We start from the raw sequence: 23,973 nt of genomic DNA on the forward strand, positions 1-23,973 counted from the left end.
TGACATAACAAGCAAAAATTGTGTGTTGCACTAAAAAGATATCAAGTGAAGTTGAACTATGGCCGTGCTGTACTTTCCTGTGATACTGATTTAACCTGTTTAACCAGGTGGGTCATTAAACACATCAACTGTTAGTTACAATGTTTGCCTGAAAACGGGAAAATCCTTGTGGGGACATGAGGAAGGACTAAAAAAGAAATTAAAGAAATTAAAGAACAGTAGCAACATACCGACTGACAAAATGCTGCCCTCTGGTGGTGAAAATGTAAAGTTTTCAGAGCGTAATTACCAAAAATCTGCATTTAAGCATATATAACCTAAATTTATGATGATTCAGTGCTTGAATAAAACCCCGAGCCTTAAATTGAAGCTGTTTATAATGAGGGCTGTCAGTTCCAGCAGCTAATTTACTGATTGTTTGGGAGTCTGTAAAAAAGAAAATGAATTGCCTGGATTTCATATTTTGTGCATCCTATTCATTTTTACCCAGCAGATGTTTTTCTTTAGTAGATATCCATGTGTAGGGCAGAAGGCTAAAAGCATGTTTACTCTTTACAGAATGAGAGATGAAAGAAATGCTCTTGAGAAACTAACCAGCTTTGTTTCTTCTGTTTTGATTTTTAGTTTTGTCCCTTTAATGCATGTACACGCTAATTTATCCACTTTTTACCACACAGCGAAGGTGCTTTCCATATTAACTTGTACTCATGATTTAACTAAAACTTGTATCTCTATATTTTCACTGGTGTTGTGTGATATTTCCCGATTTGTTTGTAACTTGGTTAAGTTATGGTGGTGTAACCAAAGACTCCAGTGATCTTTCACCAATAAAATTTTACTTTCACCAAATCAAATTCTGGCCTGCGGCGCAAATCCACCGTCGTGTCCTGAAAATGCTTCTAAACTGATGAGTTTACAGGAACTGTGACTGCGTTCTGGACAGAGCTCACCATAACTTCATTGTTCTTCCTTTGTTCTGTGCAGAATCGTGTTGAGCTGTGTCCTTGCTGCTCTAAAAACAGACCGGTGACGCTGCTAATGCTGAGAGTGACACTGATACACATTGATAGGGCAAAAGGGTGAAGCCAGTGTGTGCTCAGTGTGTGTCACGGTTGTCTATTATGGTGTGTCTTTGCCTGCATGCAAGAGTATTATCGGGCAGGTGCATACATCCACCTGTGCGAACGTCTCTGGGTGCGCTTCTGTGTGTGTGCGAGAGTGTGAGATAATCTATAATTAAATTCCTGAGTTTAATGGGATTATCTTTGGGAGACAAGCGGCACATCGTCATTGGCATCAATCCCTGTGGTTAGCTATGGGTGAGCGACTAAGAGAAACATATATACAGAAGGAGAGAGAGAGAGAAATAAATGGGGGCAGATGAGAAAAAAACATGAGGGAGCAACAAAGAGGATTTTTTTCCCCAAAAAGCACTGATGAGATCAAAAAGCAATGAAATGCTTGTGAAGTGAGCAAAACAGCGAGGCCATCCAGAGGGACGGAGTAATAGAGGAGCACCTCGCATTGTAATTATCTCATTTTCTGCTGCATTATCGCTGAAGGTTGACAAGCCTTTCCCTCGGCGAGGTCTCCCTTCACCTCCAGCACATCAGTGCTGACCAGGCCAACCAAACAAACAGATTTATCCCTATTAAAGACATAATACAGAGGACCAGCTTGCATATTCACTCATACTCATCTACATGGCTATTTTTACAAGCTTATGAACTGTCCACATCCAATTCCTAACTCATTATCGACCAGAGTCTGATCATTTCGACACAGCAGAACAGCTCTTCCCTGACCTCACGCTGTTTTCCACTGCGGTCAAGGGAAACAAATTAGATTGGATTGGTGTAAGAACTTGTATAGTATACTATAATATACTTAGTTATTTCTTGGATGACTTAAAATGTATCATATAAATGTTTAAAATCTATTTTAAACTTTTTTAAAGGCATTTTTAATGACCAGCAGGGGGCAACACCTCTAGTTGCAAAAAGAAATCTGTTTGCACAGAAGACTATTGGAAAAAAGTTTGGACTCTTCGCTCTATTACTGCAGTAAATAATCATTTTCTGCCTTAGCCACTCATTTCAGGTCATATTGAATAAAATATTATATCAGGGAGTTTTGTTTTGTAAATAAAGTATAGTTGTTAGCAAAGATAACGAAGGCAAAAACTATCAGCATGAGACTCCAAAACAGGATTTCATTAACCGATGAGCGATTTCACAGTGTTACATCCATGCTGTCTATAGATTAAACAAGCAGGGCGCGCATTCAGTGGCTAATACTAATCATATACAATGAAATTTAACATGTTTTGTTAAACGTGCTACAAAAAATGTAGCACGTTACAGGCTGAATTGCTCATTTTAAAGGTGCCTTGAATTTGAAATCTTTTCCTAATTTTTTCGTTGCTCAAATGGAAATGTCAGCAAGTGTGGAGTGTATGAATCCATGGAGATTTCTGAAGTAGCAGAGAACACCAGGACGCTCTCTGGTTGTGTTAAAACGTGTAAAATGGCCCTTGAAAATGAGCATTGCAGTGACCCTAAAAAGAAAAACAAAAGTATCCTCAGTGTGTACTTTATCTCCCTCTGGTGATCACTGAGGAAAATCTGTCAGTCTATGTGTGGTTTTTACATTTTATTGAACTGGAGCCAGGTTATTAATGCGAATCTCTACTGTTAACCTAAAATATCAGTTTTAAATTCGATTATGTGGCTCTATGTTGTACCTTTTAATGCTAAGATGACCTCTGATTGTGCATCCAGGGACTGTTTTAGATTATCTTTTAAATCATTTTCTTCTCAACCAAAAATGGGTGAAACCACTTCTCTGTTGTCCTGGTTTTGTTTGATCACGATAAAACTGTTTTACTTTCTATTTTAGACACATGTATTTTAAAAAATCAGTGACAAAAAACACAATGAATAATAACAGAAAGAAGAGACATAATTTAACCACAAATCTCGAAGAAAGAAAATGTTTAAAGACCGTAGAATATAAGCTCTGAAAATTGAAAACTGAGCAGAGGATTAGAAATAAGCTTGTGCTCTAGCTCAGGTGGTGAATATAAGAACCTATTTACACCTGGTTGTTGCAGGGAGACAAAGTGACGACAAAGACAAAGTGACGTCACATCCGCAGGCACTAGCTGCACTGTTTTGGCCATGCTGACCTCCCAGGTTTCCTACCATTTTAGCAAGTGCCCCTGTTGCCACAGCCAAATTAAAGACACAAGTTTATGATCGTGTTGGCATTTACTGCAATGTTAATGAAAGAGATGTTGCAACAGTTTGAAACGATGAAACTTTAAAAATCTTTACTCCTACTCATGCTCTCACTGGGAATATAAATGTTTCCAAGCTGTGACGATGTCACTGCGCAAAGCCACCAATGTGGTGAGCATGATGCCCTCATAGGCTTGGACAGGTGAAGGCCTGACTGGGTGTTTGATCATGTTAAGCAAATTTTTCTATTTTTCTGAGAAAAATATAAAATTAAAAAATATAAAATTTGCATTTCTTACAGATGCAAAATTTCTCAGTGATGTAAATTTCATAACGAGCAGACCTTTGAGTGCCTGCCTGTTTTTTGTGATTGCACAAGAATTTACATTACACCTGCACTGTAATGTAACTATAATGTAATACAGTGTTATTTTAATAAGATTTTTTTTTTAAATAATAAATACATTACCTATTACCTGTGGCCGTGTTGTTTTAAATCAATTACAGAATAAAAGACTAATAAAAGAAAGACTGAAAGATTAATAAAGATTGTATTTTACAGTGATTGGTTTAAGTACAGGAACGTGGTAATTTTTAAGCCATAAAAATTCTCACATACCTTCCACACAAAGCTTGATTTTTTTAAAATTAAAACCGGAAATAAAAACTAAATAAATAATGAATAAAAACTCATGTACCATAACTTTTAATTTATATATTTTTGTGATGTTAACTAAATTAAAGCGAGTTAGAATTAACAAACGCTTTTATACATGAAGAGTAATAAAAACAGAGGAACTTGAATATAACATGGGTCATAGTTCCGCCTTCCGCCTCGGGTGAGGAGGGGTAGTTTACAGGAAGCACCTGAACGTAGCACCGCATTATAGCAAGTCCAGCGGCTGTGGCTTGAAAAGGTAGGCGCTGTAAGTGACGTTAACGATTTATCGGTGGTAAATACTGAAATATCCACAAAAATCACCGGGAGGTGTTGGGCTCATCTTTCCGGAGTTAAAACTGGCTGTTAGTGAGCTGACAGCTCACTCTCCTATACGGTAGTTGTCAAAACAAATGATTTCCTTGAGCTAACTTTAAGCTAGCTTCGCTGTTAAATCTCTGCCCAAAGTTACCGGTACGTTGTTTTTTTGTTTTTATATATTTGGGAGGTAAACTACAACGTTTAACCCTCTTATTTATAAAGTTTACACACGCGTCTTTTAAGATTGTTTTTGTCATTATCTTTATGTTAAAATACTTTTAAGCAGGTTATTTTGCTGTGGGTGGGGGTCTGGGCGGATGTAACTTTAGGTTAGCTTAGCCTCAGTTAGCGAGCTTCGAAGAAGTAAAACTTTTAATGATAAACTTTTAGCAGATTATTTCCGTGAAAAACTGTCAGCAGGTAGCGACGTTAGGCGTTAAAACATAAAGAAATCTGTACTCAGTTGCTGTACAAGTAGCAGGCCTGCGATTAAAATCTTACTGTAAGTAAGTGGACAGCTTCACATGCGGAAGTGAGTGAAAAGCAGCAACACTTGAATGGATTTTTAACCATTTACAGCTGAAAAAGTTGCCATAAATAAGTTGAAGTTGTCGGTGTTTGCTCAGGGTTCTGTTGACTTTTCTATTTGACGAGTCGGTGTTATTAAACTGCTGTTGGTAGTACCTCATACAAAATCTATCTTAAATTTGACAACGAAAGTTGAAAGTGTCTTATATAAAACTTATAAACACTATGCTTTCCTTGAAGTTACCATTTTAAAATTTTTGGATATTTTAGCTTTTAAAGGCGATTCGATTAGGTTCAAATTTTTTTATATAGCATTAAATCACACAGTTGCCTCAAGGCGCTTTATATTGTAAGGTAAAGCCCCTACAATAATACAGAGAATACAGAGAAAATCCCAACAATCAGATGACCCCCTATGAGCAACCCTTTGGCCACATAGGGAAGGAAAAAACTCTGCATCTGCTGCAGCCGGGTGAGGCAACGGGATGGAAAGATATGTAGGATATAAAGCTATACTAGTATCTTGTTTTTTTAGCATAAATAAACCATTATCTACATGGTTTATTCTTGCTCACGTTCATTTGAGTTGGTGAACTCCAGTTGTTAGTATTGTTATGGGATGCATTGACTAATTATCTGAACAAATGATAAAATTTATCAATGTCAGGTGCTGTTGTCTGTCTGTTGTTTCCATAGACCGTATAGAAAAGACAGATGCAACCAGCATCATTAATTTTGCATTCTGCTTAGATTTTTAAAGCCACAAAGTTGCTGTTTTGGCTCCTGCTGTTATTTTTAATGTAATTTTATTTTTAGAGTCAGAAGTGACTTTAAGTGGGGGAGTGCCAAATTATATAATAGATGTATAACTCTCTGTATCCCACTGTATTTCTATTAGCACGTTCCAGATTCCTGAGTACTACTGTGAAGTGTCAATTATGATACATTTCTCATCCTCTCCTCCTTCTTCTACACCCTCCACTAACGCTCTCTCCTCTCTTATCTCCATCTCATCCTCTTCACCTAAAGCCTGATCTCCTGGACTCAAGTCAGGGCTCTAGCATAGGAATGTGTATGTCGACAGGCATATTTATATGATTCATGTCAGCAGATCACACATCCAACTGTCCCATCTCTGGGCAGCTGACAATGAGCCGCCTATAACAACTACCGGATATAGGCTAATATTATGTCAGCTAATGGCTTGAGTGTGTATAAATAACACTTTTCCTCTGATAAACAACTTGATTATGTTCTTAAATGGTATGAGAGGCTATTTGCTTAGTGTTAGAGTCTGACAACTGATCCATTTCAAAGAAGCTTTCAGTAATACCAGGTAACACTGGCAAACGCAGGAGTGCTTACCGGCAGAAAGGTTAATCTCACCTCAGTATAGCTGTCATTGGTCAGAAGTGAGATTCACTGACTCATCGACTCATATCGGACTACTTTCACAAAGCTTTACAACCTCCTCCTGAGTAAATAGATGTGGACGCTTTACAGCCGGCATTTTAAAAGCTGTAGTAAACAGCAGGTTGATGGCCTACACTCACTACAAATGAGCGCCATCCAGAACCTTTGTGATAAATCAGGGGTAAAAATTTTAAATATCCCAAAATATTTAACACAAGTCCATTGCTTTATTTCTGATGTATTGCTAATGTTGATATTATTCAAATACCAAATAGTATGAAAACAAAATATTTTTACTCACAAACAGTAGTAGAAATGTGTCGGCCAGCCACAACCATTATTACAGTACAGATAGATAAAAGACATAGCTGTCGTGACATCCTACTCTAGTAAAAGTCCCGTCCCAAGCTTGCGTTTACCATCTTGGTGTGTTGAAACACTGCATTACAGGTGATGGGTGGATCTAAGTGTTAAACTGCAGTTATTGGCAAATGACTTATGATTGACAAGATGTTAGCTAATGAATTTGGCTAATTTTTGGAGTTGGCCTCAAGTGTAATTGAAGTTTTCTTCAGACATAAAAAATGTTATTTTTCTATAAAAACATATTTTCTGTTTTCCCATAAAAGCAAAGTAAACTGACAAGAATACAGCAGTTCAGTCTAACAGCAAGTCTTTTAAACTAACATATTTCAACAATAAGTATTTCGCTAGTCTTGAATAAGGACATCAATACGGGCAACCAAGAAAACTGAGCTATTGAAAGTTGTAGCAGTAGTTGCATCTTAAGGCAAACTGACATCCAAAGTAGTTTAGTATTTAGACGATTTGAGAATGTCCTTCAACATATATAGAATACTAAATATTAATTGTACATTATCTTTCACTGGTCTTTGTAGTCCAACTGAACTCTGCTAAATGGTAAATGGACTCGTTCTTATATAGCGCTTTTCTACTCTATCTGAGCACTCAAAGAGCTTTCTACAACAAATTCATTCGGCCAGTCACACCAATTCACACAAGCACCTTTTCTAAGCTGTTAGTGCCTATCTAAGATTCATGCACATTCACACTCCAATGGATGCGTCGGTTAGTATCTTGCCCAAGGATATTTGGCATGTAGACTAGGGGGAAGCCAGTAATTTTAGAAATGAGCCCTGTAATGAAAATTATCTGGATGCAACTGGGGCAGAAAGGGGCATTGAAAAGACTCAGCTAGCGCTAATTTCCCAAAACTATGTTTTGCTGACAAATGAATTCTGCAGACATAACTGGTGTCTTCATGCCTGCAAATGACTGGCCACCTTGTTTCTGACTCATCAGAGTTCAGCTGAATTCTGGCACTGCAAATTTACCCAAACAAAGAGCCAGTGATGAAGTGGCAGGCCATAGCCCTCTAACCATTGTCCTTCTTAATGAAGCCGCAGAGTGGGTATGAGAGCTGCTCGGCATCAGAGAGGTCACAGGTTCTCTAGTCATTGTGTAGTAAACATCGCGCCACAGACCAGGCAGTGTTTCCATCAGCCAGTCTCATACTGACTCTGCATTTTCATATCACCTGATGCAAACAGGCAGAGAAAAAAGGGCATAAAAACCATTTAATAATTCTTAAACCTGCAACTGAGCAGGTGTTTGGAAAAGTAATTTAATCTACATTTTGATCACCCATAAGCATCTATACATAGTAAATTAGTTAATGCTTCGCCCTCTTACTTGACACAACACAGTGGCAAGTTGAGCATAGTATCAAAACATAACTACATAGAAAATCTTGCATGTTAATATGACCCTTAAAGCTGTCCAGAAATGCATGTAGGTTTTGTCCAGGGGAGTTATAAGAAAACAGACCAAAGAGCCAGTGTAACAATGCCTACTGGCATTACTGTGTGAGATTTTGCTGGTGATATATCCCTATAAACTGGTGCTCAAAGTTGAAAAACAATTCTCAAACAAAATTTTGGCATGAGATTTGGACACTTGATTGATTTGAGTGATGTTTTTAACAACACCTAAATGTGTTTTTTAGCCCTGAAGATAAGGTGAAAAAATAATACAGATGAAACGACACAAAATATAGCCCGTTGTCTACTTTGAGGGCCTGCAACTTGGAAAACACTCACAGTATGAAGCTAAAATTTATACATGACTTCATTTGATATACTAAAGTTGTGTGGAAATTACATGTAGATAAAAATCATTTGATTAAGAGGGTGGTTGGAGAAGTCGTTTTCTCACATTTATTTGCTTCTGTATAAAATCAACCTGTTACAGAGCAGCTGTGTCTGCTTGCACTAAAACTTAATTAAAAGTAACTGGAAATTGTGTCGTAAGCATCGACTGTAATGACTGAAATCTTTTGTCTCATATTGTCAAGGCTTGTTTGTATACAGTTATGTTGCCATGGTTACCCTTCTGCACATGAAGCATTGGTGGGAGGTGCAGAATCAAGAGCAGGGCATCACCTCGCTTATGGAAAGCCCCTGAAATGTAGCAGTTGCACCGGATGCTCAGTTTGATAATGACTGAAGTACAACTACAGCCTATTAATACTTTCATTCTCAGTGATTCAAGTAGATTAAACCTTAGATTATTCTCATAGATCCTTTTAGACTTGGTACAGATTGTCTCAAAAAGTTGCTTTTGTCTTAAAGGCAACACTCATCAGGTGATTTCCATTATGTATAACATATCTAATTACTTTCATTATGGACAAACACCTGATTAAGGTCTGTCAGGGGCTTATTTTGTCATTCCAGCAGTCTTCCAGAGACCCCACTTCCCTGTCTCACATCTGTTGTACACTTAGTTACTGATATGTCCTTTTTTCTTAACCAGCATATGCTCACTATGCTACTATGCTAACTTTTGTGGATTTAAATGTGGTGTTTTTAATCATGAAATTAAAACAAGAAGGTGTTTTCATAAGGTGTTGTAGGTGCATTATATCGGTGCACAGTTCAATTTTGTGGATAAAAATAAAATTTTGTGTGAAATAAAAATGATATGGTGATTTTTATAAGGTTCTGTAAGGTGCAAAAATGCGATAAATGAGCCATATCAGCCCATTGGTAGGTGGTTACTAGGCAACATGATGACGTTTAAATATATGACATACATAGGAACACCTCAGGGATCTAAGGTGTACCTGTGTGCCAGGTTTGGTAGCTAGCTCCTTGTGGTTTTAGGATCAGTTCAGGGATAAAGAAACAAACACACAGATGGAGATTGTGTTTGTTTTAATAAGAAGGTTTTCTACTTTTCTCCTCCTCAGATGCAAACTATAAAGTGTGTGGTGGTGGGTGACGGTGCAGTGGGAAAGACATGCCTGCTCATCTCATACACGACAAACAAGTTTCCCTCTGAATACGTTCCTACGGTGAGTAGTCTCAAATAACACGAGTAACTTTTTCACTTCCCCAAAGTAATAATACTTGAAATGACAGAGAGCTGACGCACAGCAGCAGCACGGGCCACTTTATTCCTTGTAACACCCAGGTCTTTCCTGTGGAGTGATACTGATAGATGGGTAAATGCTGTACGTAGGTTACATAAACAGGTTTCTGAAAAAAGTATCGTCAGTATCGACGCCACTGTATTTACAGCATGCACATACCTTTCCAGTTCAGTGAGAGAGTGTCACTCATATTTCAGCTTCACTTTTATTTTTAAAAGATGGGAATGGGTACCAAAACTTGGTAGTAGTACACTGTAATAAAACTCTGGAGTCTTTTAAGAACTGAAAGTACCAAGTTGGGTCGTTTATGACTCTTATATTTTATACTGAAATTTTTTTTAATGGCTTTTGATGGGCTTGGATCAGTTCTATTGAAAATGCGTTAACACACATCACCTTCAAAGAAGATTACATTTCATTTATATGTACATAAACGTATTGCATGTACTGCGGTACAAGTGTATCATTTTAATAAAAAAACAGGATGAACTTTACTTTGATCAATAACAAGTTTGAATCAAGTCATTGTAGTCAGGCTGTTTGTTCATCCTTTATTTTCATTATGCTGTGTAAAACGATATATAAGCAAACGGCTTGCTTGTAACTGTAACATTTCAAATATTTTGTGCAGATAAATTCAAAATGAAACGTGCTGCAGCAGTAACTCTCACTTCTCTAGGTCTGTTAGGAGTGTTCCACAGCAAAACATCATGTAGTGGTTGAGAAGTTGTAGAAGAAGTGCATTGGCAAATTAGTGATGTGAAACTTTCTTGATGTGAAGCACATATAAATATGTGTCTTTTTTTTTATATAAAATCAACAGACTTCAGTAGTCATTTCAAAGCTTTCTATGTGTAAATATGTCTGAATGTAGAAGTAGAAAATTACAGGTCATCCAGGAATTGAATTGTTTGAGACAAGCCTGTAGTTTACTAATTTATGTGTTTCCTGATCTAATTGTGTATCATTGCCAAATAAATCAAAATATGTGCAGTGTTTCTGTGACATAGAAAACATGTATAATGAGAAAAATATTGGTCCTAGCACAGAACCATGTGGAACGCTACGACTAAAGTTTGGTCAACAAATGGTCATAATTGATACAAAAATATGTGAAATTTCATCAGATAAGTTAAAGACCCGTCCCCTTTAGTTTACCTAGACCAATCATACTTACCTGTACCAGTCTGGTAAGGACAACTTAAGACTGAGTGCTGTAAATTTCTTCATCCGATGATGAACATGTGCACACATCCATGTCCCCTTAAATTTTCTGTGCTCACACAAGCTTTGCCCTCAGTTATTATATGTGCATCAACTATGCACGTGCCATTCAAGCAGAGGTGAGGTGGATTCAAGGAACAATAAAACACACCTTTTCAGACACTCATACTGAAACAAACCTCCTTTTTGCATTTGGTCTCACTGTGTTCATTTATAGTAGGCAAAGTTTGTATGAGACGTGATGTTTGGTCTCCAGATAAATCCAGTGTTTTCTAATAACATTTCTAGTGTTATTATAACTGTTTCGGTCAGCAGCACCTTGAAATTACATCACATATATTTTTCTCAAATATCTTAAACAATTGGTCGGCTCTTTAGTCCTTCTAGTGCGGCTCCGCGTGGTTTGGGAAAATAAATTAAAGTATTTTGCTGAAGTGTATTTTATTTATGTTAGTTCTTTTTTTAACTTGTAGTTCTAAATTGGAAGATTATTGTGATATTGAAATATAAAAAGAAAATTATATTTTATTATTTTTTCATCGCTCAAAATAAGCGTCACACTCGCGGAAGCCGGTGTACCCACCGAAACGCCATGGATTTATCGAGACTTTCAACCCCAGGCAGGCCAATTATGGATCTTCGGATCCACATTATGTCAGCAGCTGTTCTCCACCGCGAACTATGTTTAAAGACAAACACCGCTCACGCCCCACAGACGACAGCTTACAGTCCTGCATAAAGATGAAAGTGACTTCATACAGCCCTGATTTGCAGACGCTGTGTGCAAAAGTTCAGGAGCAGAAGTCCCGTTGTAAACATGTCACGGCAGACCGACGATGTTTGCATGAACACGCTTTTCAGCATCTCTTTATTGACCACTTTTCTCACACGGTTGCTGTACGCATACAGCCGGCTGTAGCGTTTCAGCTCACAGCCCGACACACACCAACAACAACACAACAGCATAGATGGCACAGGCGTTAAGGCGGCGAGGCGTGATTGCGGGTGCCGCTCAGGTGCGTCCGCCTCCCTTGCAGTGGTGCTGCAGACCCCCCCCCCCCCCCCCCCCCACACACACACACATTAACCAGGTAAAATACATATTTAGGCAGAATTTTGCAAATATCTATTTTTCAGCAGCACAGTGCTTTTTTTTTTTTTTTTTTTTTTTTTTTCAATTATTTTTTTTAAAAGTCAGGTCAAGGCTCCAAAAGCCCAAAGGCGATATAAGGTCAGTTGTCTTTCATGGAATATTTTTCTCAATATAGATTTAAACCAGTAATGGTCATCAAACATTTTTACATGGAATAACTTGGTTGACCCACTTTCCTCTAATCTTTATTGAAAAATGGTTCCTAAATTAAATTTGTGCTGATGTTACAGTTTTCAAGGTTGACACATGATCAAGCTGGACTTTTCTTTATACCTATAAAAACACGGTGAAAAAAAAACTAAATGTTCTTGATAGAGAGTAAGAAATGTTAGAAAAGGAGACACTACGTTACACTTCGAGGTGTGTTTCTCATACTGCTGAGCCAACAGAGCCAAATATTGATTAAGCTCCACCTTAGATTTAAGCTGACATCTTGATAAATGGTAAGTGGACTGGTTCTTATGTAGTGCTTTTCAGCTCTGTTTATACAACATGGCCCTTTCATACAAACACTTATTGTTTATACTTTAGTGCTTTCTATCCACCACACACACACACTGCTACTGCAATGAACGCATTGCAGATCGAACTTTGCGATTACAGATGAACCGCTCCTAACCTCCTGAGCTACAGCTTCTCCATTAGGCAGAGAGGTTGTGACAGTTCACACACAGAAAATGCTACAAGTTAAATGTTGCATATAAAAATGAAGGGCTTAAAAGTTTTTACAATACGCTTGTTAAATGATGACTTATAAACCCTGCTACTGGGTCCAAGCTCCTACTGCATTCATTAAGCTGTCCTCTTTTAATTTGTTACAGTGAATTGTATCTTGGTAGCAGCACCCTTTTGCACTCAAGCATGAAGCTGGATGATATTTTGGTAAAAAGTTCTTTTTCACACCTTCAAGAGTTTTTGCACGTCATTTCCTGAAGTTGTAAACTTTCTAGCGCTCGCTGTTTGTTCTGATTCTTGTACACGTTTGTGTCGTTTTTGGTGCGTGCAGTCGGTGGTTTCATGTCTGTACCTGCAGGATTAGAAATGTGTGCTTGTCTCCTGACATCCTGTTTGATTCGTGACTATTCAAAAGTGTTGCGTCACGCTGCAGCAGCACGATGAGGAAGAAGCTTCGCAAGCTCTGCAGCGTGACACAAATGTGGTCCATGTGCGCCTCAGCTCAGCTGATCCGGCATTCTCTGACTCTGTGGTTTGTTGCCATCAGAAAACGGCTTGCTGAGCGTTGACAGGCTCTGCAGCCCTGCTAGAAATATCTGAAATGCCTCCTAATTGATGATGGGTAGGGTCTGTGAGTAGGGACTGCAAACTGATGAGTAATTGTCTTCTGTTTTCTGTTGGTGCCATTGCTTGATCTGTCAGCAGTCAGCACTGTTTGAGAATTGCGGAAGCAACAGTGCTGACTCAACTTTTATCTTTCTCTTCCTGTCAGACTGTCCATCTCACTCACCTCGCTTCCACTCCACTATTTTTAACTCTTCAGTACAAATGTCGTTCAACCAATTCTGTTTGAATTTTTATTACGATTTTTGACGGCCACCAATTACTAAAACAAGATTTTCTTTTTTTTTTAATGTTAAAAAATGCACTTTTTTTTCCAGTATTACTACGGCTGTTACTGATTATTGTTGTCGTATAAAAGCACAACCTTCACATCTAGACTGTTTTGCAGCTTAAACAACAGTAGTATTTGCCATTTTACCTCTTTATGATTCTAAAACCTTATCAAGATCAGAAAGTACTTTGGTCTTTTAAATGCATTAAAGTTTAATGGGAAAATACCTAGGGAAAGAGAGTTAATGATAAAAACCCTGAAAACCATAAATTTCACCCCGAGCCTCAACTCTCGCGGCCCGGTACCAAACGTCTCACAGACCCTTACCGGTCCGTGGCTCACGGGTTGGGGACCGCTGCTTTAATAGGCTCGTTCTTCCCCGGGCTGTATGTTTGGCGTACCTCGTATATGCAGGAATGGTCATGTCACTATCTATCTATTATTTGTTTATGTACAACTACTTTATTTCAAATGCATTGTTTAAATGCCACATTGTTGTTATGAGCTTTCCCTTTCATATTTAAAAATGCGCTCTGCTTCTTCTTAAACTCAGTCAACAAGAGTAGAAGTGAGGGCATCACGTGACCACCTCTGTTTGCCGAGACTGGACTGTTTGCTTTCTGTCTGCTCTTCTTAGTTTTCTCAGTCCTGTTTGAGCACTTTTATTAGGCTCAAACAGGACACGGTCACCACAGGGGTTTGGGAAGCGCATCTGTAACCGGAAGGTCGCCAGTTCGATCCCCGGGCTCTCTGTCCTGGTCGTTGTGTCCTTGGGCAAGGCACTTTACCCTACCGCCTACTGGTGTTGGCCAGAGGGGCCGATGGCGCGATATGGCAGCCTCGCTTCTGTCAGTTTGCCCCAGGGCAGCTGTGGCTACACCTGTAGCTGCCTCCACCAGTGTGTGAATGAATAGTGGCATTGTAAAGCGCTTTGGGTGCCTTGAAAATCGCTATATATATGCAATCCATTATTATTATTATTATTATTATTATTATTATTATTACCCACTGAAAAAAATAATGTAAAAACATATCTTAACGTATTAGCTGTATGTAGTTTTCAGCTCGTCTGTGGCTTCCTACTAATGAAAACATTAGCATAGAGCTCTTTTTTTCCTTATTAGCGCTACATGTAGGAAAACCTTTATATAAGTACTAAAGACTTAACTTTATTATCAAAATGCTGATTATAATTACTGTGATATTTTCAGAATAAAGGTGCTTTTCAAGACAGAAGTGGAAATACTTTCATATAAATGTAAAAAAGGGATATCAAGAACAAAGTTTTATTGTAAAATTTTACTTTCTTTCCTCATAAATGCAACTTTTTATGCTTATTATTTTTTATCATCCGTGAATAGTAATACAATTTTATACACCTCCAACATGATTCAGCAAAAGCTGTGTTATTTTGTTTTTATTGCTTACTGTCACATTGTTGTTATTCCTATGCAACATCCTGTTCCTACCTGCATTCTCCTGTTGTTAATCACCGCCTTATTACTTAATGTCACCAACGTACTTAATGAACCCTAATCTTTGAGACTAGTCATCATGCAGCATTAAGTTGAGCAATGTCTTGTTTTAGACAAAACACTTTATTCTCCTGTACGCTTTCTGTTTCATGTTTGCTCTGTGTGTGCGTGTGTGTGTGTGTGTGTGTGTGTGTGTGTGTGTGTGTGTGTGTGTGTGTGTGTGTGTGTGTGTGTTGAGCAACTATACATCAGTGCTGTATTATGTGTCTGCATCGTTTCCTGTCAATCTGCTGACAAACAAGCCACACAGTAAGAAATTAGGAGAGAGTAAGTCTTCTCCAGGAAGTAATTCCTCACCAACAAGTCACCTTACAGGAATCTGATGTCAAACCTGTCACATTTTACAAGGAGTGTGTTTATTGTTTAATTTCAGGCTGTTGTTTGGCTCTGTATGAAACTGAAACGGCATATAAATACAGTTATCGTAACAGCACAGTCGGGACACCGTTCGGCACAGCGCTTTCTTTCCCCACTGTGTCTGCTGTGATCTGTTTCCAGCAGCTTCTGTAGTCTGAGCTCCATCCAAAGCTCTTACCATCAAACCTGTGTCTCTTCTTCTGTCTGTGTGGTGGATGTTTGAGAGGAGGGGCCAGTTACTCAGTGTTTCTGTCCAAACTTGACCTGAAGGGCACTTCTGTCTCTGTTTGTCCATTTCTCTGCGTGTGTGTCGCACACTCTGAACTGTTTCATCAGTCTATCAAACATCGGGTCAATTCTGCCTCTCTGTGCTCGGAAGAAAAATAAACAACCAACAAACAGACAAGTAGAAGAAATTTTGAACAGATGTAGCAGCAGCTTCTCTGGACATTAGGTTAGCATTGGGTTAAAAAAAGATGGTAAACCGTCGTGTTAATGCCAAATCCTGTAAAACCAGTTAACAGTTAACTGGGATTTCTTACTGGCTCAGGATCTTTGAGCGTGATTACACATAATCATGATTTGTCTGCATATAACTAAGGCGAAAAGTCTGTGACTTTTCCAGACGTCAGTGCGTTTTCCTGCTATCCTCGGTCATTTGACTGAACTTTCTGTTAAGTTTCAGCAATTAAACAAAAACATTTTACTTTGATGGAAGACCAGAACCTCTGGTGGGTCCCAAAATGTTTTGCGTGCCAGAAAAGCTGTCGTCTGCTGACTCATCTCGCCTGATTCACTTTTGGTGGCGTGCGACCAAAGTGTTTTTTGGCTGTCTGCTTTAGCTGTTTCTCCCTCGACCTGTGGCTACCATCCAATTGTTCTGATGCCTCCAAGTCTGCTGTCACGAGGGTCTCGCTTCACAGCCGTCTGCACAAACAGACACAATGGAGGCTGTGGGCCAGCAGTGACCAGCAGCTCCCAAATAAGATGGGCTTCACGAGCACAAACACCCACTGGTGTGCACCCAACGGTCTGCAGGTCAATCAGCTCTGCCTGTTTAATCATTTCATTTGCAGTGTTTCCAATCTGAATAGTATTTAAAGTAAACTCCTTGTGAAGACTCGTTGCTTTAAGTGACCGAAATGGTTTTCAGTCCAAGACTAGACTAAAAGCTGAGCCTGTATTTTTAAGTTAATGAATAATTGTGTTAAATAACATTACAGTTATAGTTCAAAATGATGCTGATTGTTTTGTGAAACAGTCGAGCAGCTTGAAACTCGCTGATGAAACATGTCTCTATGAAGATCGTCGTGCAACAAGCATTTCCAGTCAGCTACTGTGACCGTACCTTGTTTTATACTGCATGAGGTCATCACCGTGAACACTCCCTGCTTTAGCGCACGTCCGCCGAGCCAAGGTTAGCAGGCGTGTTGGGACTGGACTGTTTTATTGTACACAGCAGCAGCCTGAAGGTATGGCTGTGATTAAATAAAAGGAAGGACTGAACCAAGATGCAGCAGGTCTGTTTACCTGAACAACAACAAAACAATATTCAGTTTCCATCATTTCATGTAATTTGGTAAAGATCATGTATGCAATAAACTATTTAAAGGGCAGCTGTTTTACCCATTTCCAGTTCCATATCTTTATCATTGGACCCTACTGCAGTAGCTTTGCATGATTCACAGTTCACAATAATCCTGATTTCTTTTACACCAGGCCGAGTAGCTGCACCTCTCAAAAAGAAGGGTTGAACAGCACGTAGGTTGGATTTCTCTGGCCAAGATGGCAATTTTGAGAATAACAGCTCTGAATCACATCATACAGATCCAGACAGTGGTCTTAGATACAGCACACAATGTTAAGAAATCCACTTCACACGTTCTCAACACTGGAAATGATCGGTTTCATGGAGGTGAACGCCTGCGGTGTTTAGTCAGTTTAAATCACTTTCTCATTTTCCCTCTTGCTGCAGTTCGTTTGTGCAGATGTAAATATAATCGCACTCGAGTGCGGACCAAAACAACCGCACCGAGACCCTTTGGAGGACGTCTCTGTGCGGTTCCAAATGAACTCAGCAGTTCGTTTGTGGTGTGAACAGGATACGAGCTGTCAGGCCCAATTACCATGTAGATGTTGAAAGTTTGAGCTAAAAAAAAACAACTTCCCGTAGTCACGTGCGGTTATTTCTTTGTATTCTGTGAAGCATGAGGTACTATAGATGTGCACAGGCTAGCAACTAGCCGCCCAACATAAATTGTTCTTTTTCAGTTGACACGTTTAGAAACTGAACTGATTCTGACCGGAGGAAATAAACTGTAGGTGTGAAACCGCTGATGGGTGCGCTCATCCACTGTTTGACTTAAAGATTTGCTTAATGGAGCATCATGTGCTCATATTTTAGCCTTTTTAACTTTGCACATTCAACACTGGAGTTGTCTGATTTGTATGACAGCGGTGCTGAACGTCTGTCAAACAAAATCACTAGGAAAGCACTTCCTTTTTCAACGATTTAACAACTCAAGAAGTCTTCTTCCAGTCTACACTTTACTTCCTTTTTTTGTTTTCTGCTCTCTCTGTCATATCATCCGGCTTCTGTTTTCTCACCTTTTCCCCTCTTTGTCCCCCAGGTGTTCGACAACTATGCCGTGACGGTGATGATCGGTGGAGAGCCGTACACTCTGGGACTGTTTGACACTGCAGGTAAAAAAATCTAAAACCATTTCAGTTAATTCACTGTAGGAACACCGAACACACTCCCACGAGCAGTGACTGCCTAATATTTACAGAAAGGTTTTTTTAGTGGAGTTAAAAGCACTACAAAACCTAAAAATAAAACTAAGTCAATGTGCTAACCCTCTTCTGTCAAAAAGATGATGAAAACTTCCTGGGGAAAAAAATGCATCATGAAATCTTAATTTTTGGCTACATCTCACCACCACTTTTGGTAAAACAGGAAGTCAGAGAGTGAGAGTTTTTGGTAGTGTGAGATGTTAGCTGGTGGAGGTGAGACCGAGTGGACTGCGATCTGCTCCACATTTACCTGTCAAATAAACAAGCCACACTCCTAAGATTAAACCTTTACAGTATCCATATGTTTAAATGAAAATACCCGCTGCGTCGTTATGGTGAAGAGGGTGGAAGGTTTTTGTTTTGTAGCACGCTGCGCATGTTCATGTGTGGTCCAAAGTTGGACACTTTAATATGGGCATTGACTCAGTTCTGGAGCCCACCTCAACTGGACCTGAAGCTTTGTTTTGTTTTTTTATCTCTATTAGCTTAATTTTGTCATCTCGTGCCTCCCCCTGCAGGTCAGGAGGATTACGACAGACTGCGACCCCTCAGCTACCCTCAGACTGACGTCTTCCTCGTTTGTTTCTCTGTTGTATCACCTTCATCTTTCGAGAACGTCAGAGAGAAGGTTTGTTTAGCTCTCTCTGTGTTTTTTGTTTCTAGATTAAGATTGACACAAGTACATTTTACCTTTTTAAACAAGGGCTGTCAGAATAATCTGTAAACCAAATTATTTGCTATGACAAGTTATTGTCTTCTCAGTAAAAATTAATTGAGAACACCATCAGCTTGGTTTTAGATCTAAATTTGTTCACAGTGTAACTTTAAGGACACAGAGGAGGGTTCAGGTCAGTTGGAGTTGCATTTAAAGTCCATCAAGCCTGACCTTGACCTTGTCTTTTCACAGTGGGTGCCAGAGATTTCACACCACTGCCCACGGACGCCCTTCCTGCTGGTGGGGACTCAGGTGGATCTCAGAGACGACAGCAACACCCTGGAGAAGTTGGCCAAGAACAAACAGCGAGCCCTGAGCTGTGAGAGCGGAGAAAAACTGGCTCGTGAGCTGAAGGCCGTCAAATACGTGGAGTGTTCGGCTCTGACGCAGGTACGGAGAAAGAAGTAGTCGTCTGAGTGGGAGAAACAGGCCTTTAGTATCCATGTGAGCTCAGGTCTGAAAAGATAAACTGATGAGGTCAAAGGAAGTTTCACAGTTAAGTCTAATAAGTGTGGCGACGTGTAGCTACAGAACTGTCTGTGTCCAGATGTGAAACTGTAAACGGCTCATTTCCACGTGGCTCCGTGTACTAGGCATGATTCTGGTTACAACTGCTAATCAGCTTTTAAAAAGCACTTTTAAAAATAAATCATCATCAGACAATTACCTGTGAGTATTAAATAGGAACTGAAACTAGTATTTGAACAAGTGTTTACCTGCTTTAAAAAGTCTTCTTAAATGTAATTGATTAGTTAAAAACAGAAGACTTTCCTCCTACATGTTAATCTACTTATTCTACATACGGTCATGTTATTTAGTCAAATTCTTTTATTTATTTTTATGTATTTTTTGGTAGAGCTAGACAGAAACCGCCTCCCCTAGCACATTCAGCGAGAGGACAGGAGCTCCGGTCATTAGAAAAAAGTATTTGTTATTTTACTTTGTTTTATTGCAAGTAAATTTGAGGCATGCAGAGATCTGTGGCAGAACTCCACCTCGGTCTAAAAGGATGGCGACGTCGTCTATTTTCATTTCTAGTTTCCTTTGTAGAATTTTCTTTCTTTTTAAATGTGAATTGAATTTTTGAATTTTGAAATTTAAATTTGAATTCAGTTTTTTTTTTTTTAATTAATTATTATTTATTTATTTAGTAATGGGTTGTTTTTGTTTATTTAGAGGGGACTGAAGAACGTGTTTGACGAGGCCATCCTGGCAGCTCTGGAGCCTCCGGACACCAAACCCAAAAAGCGCTGCGTTCTGTTGTAGACGCCACGACAAGAAGAAGAAGAGGATAGGAGAAGGTGGAGGTGGACCAGGAGGAGATTATTAACCCAGATGGGAACTGAGGGGGGGAGGGTAGACGCATTTAAACAGTGCCTTCAGCCATAGTGACTTAACGTGGGTGTGGTGTTAGAACGGATAGGCGCTTTGTTTTCATCACCGTAACATGACTAACATGTTTGAGCAACACTCTTCGCTAACCTGGAAACAGGGTTTTAATAATCGCAGGAAGCAGATTGAGCAATAGTAGTTTAAACCTCAGATGCCTTGAAGATACAAACAATGGATGGAGTCACGTTAGCAGCTGAAACTTAACAAAAACTTTTAAAATCATTAAAAAAATCTACAAGGAACTGTATAAAATATCTGAAATAAATGTTGGGAACAATGTGTTGGGTCAGTAAACTGCTGCTTTATATTTGTGACACTTGTGTTAGTGATTGATCTGCTGTTGATTTCATAGCCTTGAAATAATTTGGTAATCAGAGTTTGAACGGCTGTGGTGTACAGTAGCAGTGACGGGCGCTACACTGTTGATCTCAACAATAGCTTTTTTTAATTTGTTAACTTTTCCACGTTAAAACAAAAAAACTTTGAGCAGTATTTTTCCCTTTTCTTTTGTTAACATAAAGATTAACTCTGTTTACAGATTTAGAATTTTTATTTTTAACCTTTAAACCAAAAAATCATATGCAGTTGTGCAGGCTTTGTGGATTTGTGTAAGACATAAGAGAGACACGTGGCACTCGTAGATTTTCAGCTGAGGACTCTCTAAATACAAAAAATAATAACCTACAGGAGAAAAAAAGCCTATTTCAAGTCAAACCTGTAGAGCTGCTTTGATTAGATTTGACTGTTGCTTCTGTAAGTGCAGTTTTGATGTCCTGGTCAGCGGTGAAGTTAAAAGTATTTAAGGTAGTGCTTTAAAATAATTGTCCAGAGGTGTTTCAGCGTAGCTGCTGAGTGGCTGTGTTTGCTTCTAGAAAGCCTTTGTTGACATTCTCATCCTGTGGCGAAAAATCCTGTGAAACTTGAGGTAAAGGAGCTAGTTTGCTCTTAATGTATCCACAATACAATTCAAGCAAGTCCTTTTGAAGAAAGCAGGACATCTTTCCAAGCAGCTGTAGTTTGATCCCAACACAAGGTCAGATAAATCCTAAAGTAGATAAACCCATCCACCTCTGCTTAAACTGTAGATTTAAATGTAATCAAAAGTGTTGATCATAAGAAAGTCAACATTAGTGCTGTTTTATTCGGTCACTGGTTTCAAAAAAGCAACAAAAAGAGCATCAACAAACATCTAGCCGACACCTTTGGGCAGTAAAAAAAACCTCCTAGCTGTTTCCTCCAAACACTGAAAGAATGAGCGTTTAACCCAACATGCTGGAGTGAACTCACGCCTGCAAACCGACCAGGGGATTCAAACAAGGAACCTTCCTGCTGTGAGGCAACGCTGCTAACCGCTGCAGCTCCAGTAGCCTTCAGTTTAGGATTGTTTGAGAGCCGTGTCTCCTCCTTATAACGCCTCTGCGTGCTGTAGGTGCGAGTTCTGTAACTTGACTTCATCCGTGTCAAAAAGAATAACTGAGACTAAACATTTACTAACTGGGCAGAAGCTGCACGTTACAGGACAACACATGCATTGGTGTGCACAGTAGCTAACAGTGCCTCAATCTGTAGCTGAGAGAAGTTAGAAACTCGATGTTCTCATGTGGATGCATTGCTTTCCAAAGTAACAAAAATAATATTCAGACTCTTTAAGTCTTGAATTGTCTGAGATTTCTCAAGTTCCACCTGGTAACAGGACAAATGTGGGATATTCAGGAAATCTGAAGTCATGCAGTTTTCACCTGACCACAGAAACGGGAATGTTTTGCAAGAATTTGCATGCAACTGCACACAACATTATATAACTCCTAACTATAACTTTTAACTGTAAACATTAGTAGAGATATTGAAAAAGATTGGGCGAAATGTTCCTTTAGAACGAGTCACTGTGTGAAAACTGTGAGACGCGCCTTTTTTAAGTTTCTTAAATGTTTTCCACCTTATTAAACTGTTAAAGTCGACACAGACAAACGGCCCACGTGTGACCTCCTCTTGTTTTGTTCACTCCTGCTTCGCTGCTCCAGGCTAGAACCCGAGGTGGTTCTCTGGTGACTCGTTGGCTCCTCCTGGAGGCCTTAAAGGGGATTAGGCTGGTTTAAAGGATTCTGTGTGTCATTTCATTGGCTAAAATCAGACTGATCAGTGTTTGAGAAGTTAAAGTTGAGTCTTTTAAAGACATCAGTTCTACCTTCATTCATCTTCTAGCGGCTTCACAGTTTTTATATTTCATTTTACTACCTTTAAATAAGGAAGTGCTGCGCTGACCTTTAGAAAAAACCCTCCTCAGTGACTGAATTTTCCCAGTCATTTATTGAAACCTGCTGCTCTGACAGCAAACTTGGACTGAAAGAGTCGGTGCTGCTTGTTTTTATTCATCTTTCATAAAGTTAGTTAAAGCTACAATCAACAAACCTCTGATCTGAGGATGGTTTAAGGCGGTATGACTGGTGAGATGTTAAAGTTCTCTGACACTGATCAGGAGTCAGTAACACATTTGAAACCTTTAAACTGAAATCATTTCCCATTCAAATGAACTGAAATTCCACTTTCCCTCCTGTTTCTTTTCTATGGTTGATGATGGTTTATTCTGATTATGTATGGATGATTATAAGTATTATATAGATTTTTTTTCTTTATTGTTTCCTGGTGATTTTTTTTAACTTGGTGTTTCTGGAATTTTAATTCCTTTTCTCTTTAGACGTTTTTTCTGACACTTGATGGTTGAGTGCCAACAGCTGGTTCGAGTATTGCTGGCCGGGTTGAAACTAAGTGATAACAAGCTTCTAATGGCAGGAGAGAAACATGAGAGCCGAAGCAAGAATTAAAGATGTTTTAAAAGATGAATGTTGGAAGTGGTGGGTGTTTGGAAATAATAAAACCAGTATTTGAATGTTTTTTTTTCACTGGGACTTTATTTGTTGAAATTAGAAAACTGCTTTTTTATCCGTGTGATTGCCAGGATCTTTTTAATTTGTTCATTTGAAATCAGACTGCCTCTTCATGGATGAAAGTATAAATGTTTCAAAATTAGATGGAGGATTTGTAGTTGTTCTTTTCATATAGTCTTAATAATCTGAATGTATAATCTTTTGCTCTTGTTTTTTTTAAAACAAACAACAACAAAAGATGTGAGGACAGTTAGCTTGTCTGAGAACTTTAGCAGAAGGAATATTAATTTGGTTGTATGAATATATCTAATTATTCCAGGTCTCTGCGTAAAAATTACTTTTTAGAGCTGATAGAGAAGCAACAGTAACTCCAAAGTCCTTACAGCCAAGATGAGCAGTAGAGCTACGGTAGAAGACCACACTGGTCCTGAGATAGACATATAGTTAATTAACTATTACTCATCGTAGGGAAAAAAAAACACCATAAACAGACATGAGAACAGGAAACTGAGGTCCTCACTCACACAGGAGATGATGAAGATATTTTAAATTATCTGCAATAATAACTGAATCAGTTTGCTCATTAAAGCTAGACTTTTAAAAAAAGTGTTCAATTTGTTTGGCACATTTAGTCCTCCGTAAATACACGGTTGGTTTTCAATAATGCTGGTTAGTACAGGACCCACACGGCGCTTTCTCTGACTGACAAAGGAGCATGAACTGATTTTCCTTTTTC

The 23,973-nt window shown here is 38.9% G+C and overlaps 1 protein-coding gene across 4 annotated transcripts; it reads left to right on the forward strand.

The window, feature by feature from the left end:
* Positions 1 to 4,059: 4,059 nt before the first annotated feature.
* LOC147303289 (cell division control protein 42 homolog) lies at positions 4,060 to 23,379 on the forward strand. 4 transcript variants are annotated; one of them, XM_086279078.1, is made up of 6 exons: positions 4,060 to 4,156; positions 9,431 to 9,535; positions 18,083 to 18,155; positions 18,764 to 18,873; positions 19,153 to 19,350; positions 20,137 to 23,379. In XM_086279078.1, exons 2-6 carry the CDS (start codon positions 9,431 to 9,433, stop codon positions 20,224 to 20,226), a joined length of 576 nt encoding a protein of 191 aa, XP_086135204.1. In that variant the 5' UTR covers positions 4,060 to 4,156; the 3' UTR covers positions 20,227 to 23,379. The 4 variants fall into 4 exon arrangements, with proteins under 4 accessions (XP_086135204.1, XP_086135207.1, XP_086135205.1 ...); XM_086279081.1 differs by having other exon boundaries at positions 4,145 to 4,165; XM_086279079.1 differs by lacking the exon at positions 4,060 to 4,156 and adding an exon at positions 4,160 to 4,294.
* Positions 23,380 to 23,973: the final 594 nt, after the last annotated feature.

This window comes from Aulonocara sp. 'chitande type north' Nkhata Bay, linkage group LG22 (assembly GCF_057382095.1).
Source record: "Aulonocara sp. 'chitande type north' Nkhata Bay isolate Kocher_YH1m ecotype deep benthic linkage group LG22, A_spYH_male_GT1.1, whole genome shotgun sequence".
Lineage (NCBI taxonomy): Eukaryota > Metazoa > Chordata > Actinopteri > Cichliformes > Cichlidae > Aulonocara > Aulonocara sp. 'chitande type north' Nkhata Bay.